This window comes from Pelophylax lessonae (genome assembly GCF_965119305.1).
Source record: "Pelophylax lessonae genome assembly, chromosome: 4".
Taxonomy (NCBI): Eukaryota; Metazoa; Chordata; class Amphibia; order Anura; family Ranidae; genus Pelophylax; species Pelophylax lessonae.
The window spans coordinates 496119964-496132490 of record NC_138771.1 but is presented as its reverse complement, the minus strand read 5'-3'; the positions used below and the strand labels follow the sequence as shown (position 1 = coordinate 496132490).

General features: G+C 43.6%; 1 protein-coding gene across 2 annotated transcripts in view; it reads right to left on the bottom strand.

Moving 5' to 3' along the window:
• The window catches only part of DCP1B (decapping mRNA 1B), an 83814-nt gene that overhangs the window by 69777 nt on the left and 1510 nt on the right, over window positions 1-12527 (bottom strand). Inside the window, exons 2-3 of one of the 2 annotated variants that reach the window (XM_082255732.1) lie at window positions 6949-6989; window positions 166-293 (exon numbers count right to left, since the gene is read on the bottom strand). In XM_082255732.1, the coding sequence (XP_082111858.1) occupies window positions 166-293; window positions 6949-6989 (169 nt within the window). The remainder of the gene's footprint in view (window positions 1-165; window positions 294-6948; window positions 6990-12527) is intronic. The other variant, XM_082255733.1, reaches the window with a different exon arrangement.

Below are 12527 nucleotides of genomic sequence, written 5' to 3'. Positions count from 1 at the left end.
ACAAGGTTGCCTTTGCTGCAGTGAAATTCCAAACAAACAATGTCAGCCCCACTCAATTCTTCCCCTCTGGACTAGAGAACAACCCCCATTTTTCACCTCTAACTAATAAGTGGATCATGACATGTATACAACTAAAACAAGACCACAAACAGATCTCATACTCACATCGGGCATTCCTGTACAGCAGAAAGGGATCTTGCACCTGGAAGTCCAAATCTTTTGTTATAGGTTCTGTGCGGTTTTCCATACTCAACCGGTTCATAATAGTGAAGCCATGTTTAGGAGATGCAGCTCTATGGGTATGTGACATTGAGAAAAATTAATAAAAAGTAGTTCTGAAGTCTAAACATTTTTTTTTATAAATTCTTTATTCAATGCCATTTGACTTTCAACTGTAATCAGTTGTGGTCATTTTGATCATCTCAGCATTAAAAAAGCTTTTCTGAAGCATTTCAGTCCCTGATAGTGCAACTGAAGCAAACAATAAACTATGGGTACAAAATATGGATAGTTTGCTGCTCTTAATTCACATCAATATCCTTACTAGCCCTGATTCTCCTCCTCTTGGGTCCCCCACCAGCGCTCAGGGCCCTCCCTCTTGCCGAGTGCCTCCATAGCAAGCCACTTGCTGTGGGGGCACTTGTGCATGCTCGCTACTGACCCGGCTCTCTGCATCCATAAGACGCAGAGAAGACGGCTCAGCCCCCACCCCCACCTCACTCGCTGCAATTGATAGCAGCAGGAGCCAATCAGGGGGGAGAGACCCGGGAGAGCCTCAGGTCTCATGCACATCGCTGGATCGACATCAGGCTTAGGTAAGTATTCTGCAGCCCCACGGAAGGACACTGCCACCACCATACATTTTTCTTTGTGCTCCTCACCATTGTGACGCCATTCACTTTTGAAGCCATCAGTTCCAAAAGCATATACCTTGGTCTCATCACTCCAGAGTGCAGGGTCCCAGTAGTCTTCTTTTTTCAGCATGGGCCCTGGCAAATTCTAAGCAGGCTTTTTGTGCATGGGCTTTGGGAGAGGCTTCCTTCATGGACAACATTCATGCATACCATTCCCCTGCAGTGTACGCCGTATTGTGTCACGCAAAACAATCGCCCCAGTTTGGCTACTTCTTTAGCCAACTGCAGTGAACTTGCATTGCGATTTTGTTTAACCCTTCTCATCCGAAGACGCTCCTGTCAAGGTGTTAACATCCGTGGATGGCCTGCATGTCTCTGCCAGATGGTTGCATTTCAATCTGTATTAAATTTCTATATCACATTTGCTACAGTATTCTGACTGATAAGAAGTAAAGCTTTTTTGATCTTCTTGTAGCCTTCACCTTCACCTTTCTTGTGTAAAGAAATAATTTTCTTTCTCAGGCCTTGTGACATTTCTCTTCTGACAACATGAATTGGGAAGGAGTTTTCTTTGTTAACCACTTAAGGACCACGCCTATTTCTGACACTTGTTTACAGGTTAAAATTTAGTATTTTTTGCTAGAAAATTACTTAGAACCCCCAAACATTATATATTTTTTTTCTTAGCAGAGACCCTAGAGAATAAAATAGAGAGATTGTTGCAATACTTAATGTCACACTGTATTTGCGCAGCTATCTTACAAACGCAGGCCCGTCCTCCTGGGGACCATCCACGTGAGTTAGCACTGTCACTGTGACCTTACTCTCCCCCCTCCTGCCCTCTCTTTTCCACATCGCTCACACTACCCCTTCTTCCTCCGATATCCCCCAGCAGAACCTTTGATTATCTCTAGCCAAAATCAGCCTATGCTAGTATAATATATATATTTTATTATATTAGCGCAAAACACATTACTTTAATGGGATGGTTTACCTGTAACACTAAACTGCCTATGCGGATAAGGGGCCTCTGTAGACAAAAAAAAAAAAAAAAAATTTACAGCTCTGATAAAACTGAAATAAGGCCCCTTTCACACTTGTGCAACTTAAAAGTCACGCGATTTTACCACGATTTTCACTGGGCTTTGGACCTTAAAAACGCATTAAAATCGGGCCAAAGTAGTGCAGGGACTACTTTGAAGTCGGTGCGACTTCAAGTTGCACAGATATGAACAGTACTGATTGGAAATAATGAAGAACGACTTGTCATGCGATTTTGCAGTCCCCAAATCGCAGGACAAGTCGCACAAGTGTGAAAGGGGCCTTAAGCTAAGAGGTGTGGGCCATTTACATACCTTATGAAGCCTGACTGGAATTATTCCAGGACATTGCTAAGTACTCCCAGGTCGTTGTTAAGTGAGGCCTAGTTCAGGGGAGAGAAAGAGCATGTGAGGGGGGTGGAATCAGAGAAGGAGCTCACTCCTGTGATGGTGGAGGTGACCAGCAACGTCCTGGGAGTATTCCAGTCAGGCTTCATAAAGTATGTATAAATGGCCTACACCTATAGCAAGGGCTTTATTCAATTTAGTAAGAGCTGCACAGTTTTGTTTTTTATCTACAGAAGCCACTTATCAGTACCGGCAGTTTTTTGGTAAAGGTGAACTATCCTTTTAAAGGAACCATTACAGTGTAAAGTTGGTGTACTACAGGTTTACTAAGGAAATAATAGTAAAAGAGAAATGTCAAGGAAAAGTTAGGCCAAAGACTGCCAAATGGAATGGATGGGGGATGGGGCATAGGGATATGAGAGAAGAATAGTGGGGAAGGGAAGGAGGTCCAGATGATCAAGACCAGTTCCATACAGCACAGAGATATTTGAGGTTAGGTTACAGGTCTCTGTGAAGATGCTAGAAGGGTTTGGTCCCTAAAAAGAACCAAGGTTTGGCAGCATTTCTCATCCTGCTCTTTATTTTATTGTTATTTATTACAGGTACTTCTGTAGTGCTGTCAATTTATGCAGCACTTTACATATACTGTATATTGTACATTCACATCAATTCCTGCCCTCAGGGAGCCTAAAGTCTTAGTCTTATGCCCAGTACACACGATCCGAAAATCGGACGACTCTCCGTCCGTTTTTGTTTGGTTGCTAGGAACTCTCAATTATATTTGCAAATGGGAGAGGTTACTTACGATACAAATTTTCTCAGGCGATGATTCAAAAGCTTCCGGTATGCGTAACCACGCTGTAGCGTGTGGGGGAAAATGATGTCTACTGCTCACCATTTTTTTCGGACGAACAACATACTGATGATACGATTATCGTACGATGTGTTATAATACGATCAAAATTTTTATGCTTGCACGACCGGATAATATCGGGCGAACTGTCGTGATCGCCTCTCGTAAGCTGTGTACTAACGATCAGATTATCGTCCGATCCTTTCACAAGCATTATTTTTCATCCAATTTTCGGATCGTGTGTACGGGCCTTTAGGTTCCTAATTTACACTAACACATACCAAGGTCAAATTTAGACAGGAGCCAATTAACCTACCAGCATGTCTTTGGAGTGTGGAAGGAAACCAGGGAACCCAGAGGAAACACACGCAGGCACAGAGAGAACATGCAAACTCTAGGCAGGTAGTGCCTTGCTTGGGATTTGAACCAACAACCCTAGTGCTGCTAGACAGAAGTGCTAACGATTTAACCACTGCCATATCAAAATTCTAGTGAGTTGTTCCATTTCTTGGATCTCTGTGATCCTAGCAAACCAGTGTGATGGAGTAGAAAGTAAAAGGTTTCCACATTGCTGGGGTGCAGGGTTTGGAAGTTTGTGTGTTTTTAACATTTCTAATAGAAAGTGGAGTTTCCTGTAACAAGTATGGAACAGGGTTCCTGTCTAGAGACACACCTAGAAGGATCTTTGTTTGTACTACAGATTCACAGAAGTTCTGCAATTTGGGACATTCCCAGAAAATATGTAAAAGGGTTCCCTCAGCATTCATAGATCTCCAACAACAGTTGGATACCTTTGGAAATTTTGGTGGAGGAGCTTAGGAGTTCTGTACCACCTGGTCAAACGTTTAGAACCACATTTTGATATTTGCCAACCATGGAGGCTTTATGTGCAAAAAGAATCATGCATTCTCTTTGTGCTTGGGAAAACTTAGCTTCCAGGTCAGCTTCCCAACATTTTAAAAACTGTGGTTTCACTTCTAATCTCTTACAAGTGCCTCGGGCAATGAGGAAAAAAAAAAGTTACAGAGGGGGAGATTTATTAAAAAACTGTTGCACACAGAATTTGGCGAAGCTGTGCATAGTAACCAATCAGCTTCTAGGTTTTAGTTTGTTTCACACTGGTGCGGAATGCGCATGAGAGTTGAACAGGAATCGCACCGCATTCCTGTTCAAATCACATGCGATTCTGCAGCAGTGCAATTTAAGCCATTAAATCTGTAGGGGTCAAATTGCACTGCATCTGCACTAAAATCACGCAGGCTCCATTTTTTTTTTTTGCCACACCAGAATCGGATCGCATGGGTGAAATCTGTATGCACCAGTTTTAGTAAATCTCCCCCATAGTGTCTTACAGGGCTTTTGTCTAAGCAAAGTTGTTCAAATGCGGTAGGTGAGTGTATGGTACACTGACGAAGGTGATGCAGGTTAACGGTTTAATTGTGCTTGACATAGAAAGTCGCAAGTGTGTCCCAAATTTACTTTCCAATTCTCTTTTATTCAAGGAGTGATTATCCATGGAAAAAATGATCAATTGGAACATTCCTTTTTGTAGGAGGGCATGAATTTGGGGATTTAAGCAGCTATGTCTAACAGTTTTTACCTCAATGCGTTCCTGGAGGGAGCGGGGGCAAGACCAAGCTGCCCTGTGTGCGTCTATGGATGCCCAGCTCAGCTGTGTGTGTCTATGGATGCCCAGCTCAGCTGTGTGTGTCTATGGATGCCCAGAGCACACCTGCAAAGGTGCCCCAATAGCACACAGTTTGCTATGAGGACACCCACAGGAAGAAGGAGCAGAGAGCGATTGCAGGAGATTCCAGAGCAGGATATAAGGGACCATTTTGTGCAATACCAGGGCAGGTAAGTAGAACTTCTTCATTTTAATAAAAAAATAAATAAATAGGCTTTAAGATCACTTTAACTTTGATGATCTGCTTCAGATATTTAGATCTGTGGTAGTTACTCATGTCAACCCATGAATAAAAGCTGTACAGGACACACAGGAAGAATGGCTGTGATCTGCACAACTCACAAACAGGGGACTATTGGGGAGGACTTCTTCTCTACCTGAATGGAAAGTTGATGGAAAAGTAGCATCACATTTCACCTGAGATAGACGATGAGATAAACTTTCATTCATATAAGGTAAAAAAAAAAAAACCACAAGTGGAGAAAAGTTGAAAAAAATATTTCTCCTATCCCTGGCCTCTGCCCAATCCTTCTGAAGGGTGAAACTCTGGGAATGCTTAGAAACCCAAACCTCAAAAGAGTGCATTGTAGCATCTTTCACAAGATCTGGGTTACTCCACATACCCAGGATCCCAGCAGAAGGTCTATGATATCACCTTCTCATGTGTGGAAGCTGAGGGGGCAAGGCACGTATAGATTTCACAGGTGTTTTTCTTTGGGGGGGGGGGGGGGGGGGGCGGCACAAGTTTTTTTTTTTTTTTGTTCGCTCATTCACACTAGGACATTACTGTGTGCTTCACTGCAATGCATGGAAACACACAATATGCATGGTGTGTGCCAGTGTGCTGCCAGTAATGGTGCATGCAACATTTCTGCCAGTGCACCACAATGCATGGTAATGAGTTGCTGCACTTTGCACTGTGCTGTGATATGTTCATAAGCAAGGTGGATTTGGGGAGCCATTCAAAATGAATGCACCAACACATGTAACATGCATAGAGGGTGGTAACATACTGTAATGTTCTGGTACCTTTGGGTACCCTAGTTACTCTTTCATAAGTGTATGCGCCCCACCATTCTCTTTTGGTAAGGTGCGCATACACCTTTAAGACTGATGCTGTCATCACTGAGCGCCGGACTGGATGGCTATTTAGATCGCCGGCTCTCACTCACATGTGTTCGTTCAAACTGCTTTGTGCCTTGATGCTAACCTGTCTTGAAGCTCTCATGCTTGCAAGCATACCTCGCTGTCGGAACCACGCTGCGCTGATCCCTGTATCCCTCTACCGGATCATCCGCTCTTGCCGAACCTCTCCTCTGCTACATTGCTATTAGTGATAAGTACCCCACAGGGGAAACCTCTATAACCTTTATACTAAAGCTTACACTATCTAGCTCTGCATACTAAGGACTATTACTACATCTGCATTATCTAAGATTGCTAGCTCTTGAGCCTACTACCACCTGTTCTTGCACTGGGTTGATCTCTCTTGTATGTCCACCTGCTACTCTGTCATCTGCTACCATACATGATTGCTAAACCTATCTGCATCCCATCTGCTACTATCTTACTTTCAAGAACATTTCCTTTCAAGTGTCTGTCATCTACCATCTCTACCCAACCTGTCTCTTCAGCCTATCATCACTGTGTTACTATATACATAAGTCACTCTAGGAAACATCTTATTGAGTGTGTGTATTTACTTGCTGAATTGAGATCATCCACACATGATGAGTCTTGGGAGTTGGGATTGGTGTCTCAGCGTTTCTCTACATGACTACTGAAGTGGAATATTTCTGCAGCTGAAAATCCACATCACACGTAAAACGCAGGGGCGTTACACATACATGCTAATGCAACACCACAGTGTGACTGGGCCCTTAGTAGTGAGAAGCACGGTTTTCAGATGAAGGAACAGGTCACTATTTATTATATCAGACCTTATTTTTAGGTAATTTTTTTTTCCAGCATCCACCAATGCCCAAAATGCAACTTTATTGAGGAGTGACACTTTAAGGGGAATATAGAATGTTACTTAGCAACAGATAACTGGAGATTCAGGAGTCTATAAGCGCAATGCAAAGCATGCTGGGAGGTTTAGATTTAGAAGAATCCAAGTATTATATAGTATGACATACAAAGTATATACACATATCTCATTCTCACCTGCTGTACACAAACAATGTCCCCTCCACATCGGTCTTTTCCTGCAACAACGAAAGCAGCAATGTGAGGAATTTAACACATAATTTTCCCTATAAGGCACTCTGAGAATGTGTGATCCAAGGACCCCACATTCCATGTTTACATTAAAGTGTATGTTAAAAATACCCTCATTGAGAATTTTTTTGTCAAAGACATGTAGCTAAATACATTTTGGCCTAAATATATGACAAAAATTGAATATATTGGATATTTTTTAACTGTCCAAGTAGAAAATGTAAATTTTTTGCAAAATTTTCGCTCTTTTTTTATTAATATCGTAAAAAATAAAAAGCGCAGAGGTGATCAAATACCACCAAAAGAAATCTCTGTTTGTGGGGAAAAAAATGTACTTAAATTTATTTGGGTACAGCATTGCATGACCGCGCAATTGTCAGTTAAAGTCGCGCAGTGCCAAGTTGAAAAAAGTGGCCTGGTCATTAAGCAGCCAAATCCTCCGGGGCTAAACTGGTTAACCACAATAATGAACTTCTCTGATCTGGTTTGTTTTAGTCTTTTAAATAGAACAATTAAAGTGTTTTGTTATATCTGTATAGAACGTGGATATAAAAAGCCTACACACCCCTGTTAAAATGTCAGGTTTCTGTGATGTAAAAATACGAGATAAACTTAAATCATTTTAGAACTTTTTCCACCTCGAACGTGACCTATAAATTGTACAACTCAATTCAAAAACAAACTGATATCTTTCTTTTTTTTTTTTTTGGGGGGGGGGGTAAAAATAAAAACTAAAATAATGTGGTTGCAAATGTGCACACCCTCATAACTGGGGATGTAGCTGTGTTCAGAATTAAGAATTTACAGTCAAACTCATGGTAAATAGAAGTCAGTACACACCTGCCATCATTTAAAGTGCCTCTGAATAACCCCAAATAAAGTTCAGCTGTTCTAGTAGGTCTTTCCTGACATTTACTTAGTCCTTCCTACAGTAAAAGCCATGGTCCGCAGAGAGCTTCCAAAGCATCAGAGAGATCCCATTGTAAAAAGGTAACAGTCAGGAGAAGGGTACAAAAGAATTTCCAAGGCATTAGATATACCAGGAAACACAGTGAAGATAGTCATCATCAAGTGGAGAAAATATGGCACAACAGTGACATTACCAAGAACTGGTCGTTCCTCCAAAATTGGTGAAAAGATGAGAAGAAAACTGGTCAGGGAGGCTGCCAAAAGGCCTACAGCAACATTAAAGGAGCTGCAGGAATATCTGGAAAGTACTGGCTGTGTGGTTCATGTGACAACAATCTCCCCTATTCTTCATATGTCTGGGCTATGGAGTAGAGTGGCAAGATGGAAACATTTTCTTACAAAGATTTGATCTAAATTTTGCAAAAACACAAAAGCATGTGGGAAAAGTGTTCTGGTCTGATGAAAGCAAGATTGAACTTTTTGGCCATAATTCCAAAAGATACGTTTGGCGCAGATAGTTTAAGGGTGTACACACTTATGCAACTATATTTTAGCTTTTTATTTTTACTTCCCTCCAACTAAAAGATTTCAGTATGTTGTTCATCTGAGTTGCACAGTTCATAGGTCACATTAACAGTGGAAAAAGTTCTGAAATTATTTATCTTTGTCTCATTTTTTTTTTTTTTGTCACATTACAGAAACTAGGGATGCACCGAATGTTCGGCCGAAAATAGCAAAAAAAGCACTTTCGGTGTTCAGCCGAATAAGTAAAAAGGCCGAATAAATTTGTGCCGAACAATGTCCCGACCGGCGACCCGCCATCACTACAGCGGCGGTCACTAAATGGCGGCCCGCGCGATGCTTCCGCCCGGACCGCGAGCCCGCTACCTAGGAGTCCTTCAGTCCCCTTCCTCACTGCGGCTCCCGGCTCCCTGCTCACACGCCGCCGGTGTCCTGTCTGGCCGCGAGTAGGGGGTGTGACGTCCCGCCCCCTGCTCCTGACTGCGGCTCCTTCACACTCGGTCCAGCGAGTTAGGACGTGACACTATGTGCACGCCCCGCCCCCCTGTTCACGGCTTTTGGCTCCGACCTGGCTGCAGTTCAGGTATGTGGAGCACATTTGGGGGAGAATACGGTAGCTGCACAAGCATTAGTGTGCAGACTGGCATATTTTGCCATATGTTGCCATGCTCATTAGAGTGCCCTATAAAGTGCCCCTTAAAAAAAAAAAAGAAAAAAAAAAAATGTGCCCAACAGAGTGCTCCCTTGACATAAAATGTGACCATCAGCGTGCCCCTTATTTTATGCTAAGGGACATGCTGATGAGCATATTTTATGTTAAGGGGCACTCTGATGGGCATATTTTATGTTAAGGGGCACGCTAATGGGCATATTTTATGTTAAGAGCAAACCTGATTTAAATGTTTTGTTTTGTCCATCAGAGTGCCCCCTAACATAAAATGTGCCCATCAGCGTGCCCCCTAACATAAAATGTGCCCATCAGCGTGCCCCCTAAAAACTGGCAAAATAAATGGAAAAAATGCGTAACACCGCGTTGGGTATTCGGCCTTCGGCCAAGCATTTCATTATTATTCGGCTTCGGCCAAGAATTTCATTTTGGTGCATCCCTAACAGAAACCTGGCATTTTAACAGGGGTGTGTAGACTTCTTATATCCACTCTACCTATCAATCTGTCAGAAATCCAGCAAGCTCAAAAGGATTTATTCACACTGGCAATGTCATACATGCATGTGAGTTTTTAAGACATTTCTAAATCCATGTAATGCATGCATGGATTAATTCAAACTGTACATTTACCTTTGTTTAGGCCTCATTCACACAGATGTTTGAAGGAGCAGGGAGGGTCTGGCATAGAAATCCTGGCATGACTGGAGAACTGCAGGTAGCGCACACAGCTGCCCATAGAGGTGAATGGCTGTACGAGCTTGTACTCATGTAAAGACTAATGCTTTTGTGCATCGGCATTTACACACACATATGTGTATGAGGAATTCGTCTGATGCAAAAATCATTGGGGTTAATTGTTAGCCAGTCACCTCTATGGCTGATTGCATGCACCACCTGTGGCTCCCTATCCACAGAAAAGGATTTTTAGGCTATACCCTGCCGACGCCTCCATACGTGTGAATGAGGCCTTAGGTGTGTTTAAAGTAGCTTTGTCATACAAAATATTTTTACGCTAGGTTCACACTTGTGCAGCCTGTGTTATGCAGGTCGGCAACCCACCTATTTCAATTTGCTGCCCTACCTACAGAAATGCAGGTGAAAAAAGTCCCTGACTCTTCTTTTCAAATTGTGCCACAGTATCAAGCTATTTGGCGCACAAAAAACTTCACTTTTTCTAATGTGTGGGGTTGCTATTAAAAATGAATGGCACCCCAGCGCATCTGCTAAAGGGCAGCACATTTTACCTGTGGGTCGGGCCGTGCGCAATTTTGTGAGCATTCCCAACCCGCACAAGTATAATGGTCCAGGAGGCGGGACTTTGTTGACAGCAGCCAGGGTTTCAAATCCAAGCTGTGTCACAGCGGGAGATCCTCTCTGATCAGACCGGCTCTTCTCCCTATGATCCCCATGCAGAGATAGGCTGCATTGATGGGCACCAATGAGGCTACATTGATGGGCACCAATGAGGCTGCATTGATGGGCACCAATGAGGCTGCATTGATGGGCACCAATGAGGCTGCATTGATGGGCACTGATTAAGTTGTGGTTGGTAAAATGTATTTTTGTAACTTAATTCCTAAAACATTTAACAATGTAATTTCAGGAAATAATTTACAACGGCGTGTTTAGGGGTGTAATGCGGGGCAGGGCAGGGGTTGGGTGGGGCAACAGGTGGCGAGTAACTCTTAAGGCCTGGCTAGTAGCTCAGGAATTTAAATTTTGAGCCCTGTTCTACAGTATCCGTAGGGCTGATAAACCGAATGAGGCTTACCAAGGCAAACCTAAATATCTTTTTGGAAGATTGAGTGCCGGTTTACACTTGTGCGGTTTGCGAATTCGCAGCGCATCTGCAGCAAACTCGCACATGAGGCTTTTTTTGAGCCGCATCAGAATCGGATCGCACAGTGGTTCACACTAGTGCGATCCGATTCTGTGCGATCTTGCAGATCGCACTGCAATATGCGATCGCAAATGGGGGTGTCGTTAACTTTTAATTGACACCCCCTGCGTATCGCATATAGCAGTGTGAACTGCCAGATGTGCGGATGCGATACGGGAACATGCTGAATATTCGCAGCCTTCCCGCATCGCACAAGTGTGAACCGGCACTGAAACTTAAAATAAAGGTAAATCCACACTGGATGAGATATAGTTTGATTTGTGTATCATAAAAAAACAGTCATTTTTTTTCTGGGATGTGACCAGGTGGGGGCACCACTGCAGCAGAGCAAAGCTCATCTACACGAACGTCATCGGTCATTTTATTTTACAGCCAGCCTCTCACATGAGCGTCCCGATTCCTCATACAAAGAGGAGTGTTCAGGAAACCCTGAGGGTCTACTATGATCCTGAGTTTCTATGTGACTGTGGTGGGGACATTAGAGTGTGAGCTCCTCAGATTTCACACACTCCCGACTCCTCGGTGTACACAGCAGTATGACGTGACGGTGCACATTCTTCTTAGACCCTTTTCACACTAGCAGACCGATTGGGTCCGCCTGTCAGATTTCCAGGCAGACCTGATCGAATCCTCCAGTCTTCTCTATGAATCAGTGGGTATAAACAGACTTGTGTCCGTTTACACCTGCCAACATCTGATCTTTTCCGCTAAGAGATGGAAGGTGATCCATTCCCTATCCGTCTGGCAGATCAGATCGGATGGCTGTTGGGTATAAACAGATAGACGATCTGCTTACATCCAAATGTCCATGGAGAGGGGTGGCAGTGTCCACTCTGTATAAGCCGAGTGAACATGGACCTGTCATCCGCTTGCTGAGCAGGCAGACTCCCATCAGAGCCATCCCCATGTGGAAGGAGCCTTATGGCACTTTTCCACTGCAAGTACCGGCTCGGCTCCACTCGGCCCGGTTTGATTTTCCACTGCATGGTACGGTGTTGGAACGGTTCGGTACGGTTTGCTTTTCCACTATAAGTAAGTGGGTGGGATAACAACGATTCTCTGACCAATCAGTGGCTAGTAGTGACAAGCAGTCAAGGCTGCATGCAAAGGATTGTGGGATACGGTACCGGTACGGCCCTCTTGGAACCACAATCGAGGTGGTACTGTTTAAGCGAGCCGTACCACTCGGTTCCATGTAGTGGAAAAGCACCGCCCTACCGTACTGATCCAACACCGTACCATGTGGTACCATGCAGTGGAAAAGCGCAAAAGCGAGCCGAACCGGTCGGTTCCATGCAGTGGAAAAGCGCCATTAGATGCACTCTCAAGAGCTGGGAGACAGGCAGCCAACCTTACATACAGATGACCTCTGACACTTAGAATGCAGAGTCAGACTCTTGATAGAACTCCTGTAATTCATGTGTAACTAAGGCTCTGTTCACTCCTGTGCACTTATGCCACGCCAAATTGCACCTTCCCAGTACGTCAAAAGCACATGTAAAAAGTCTCTTTTTAATTCTATGTAAC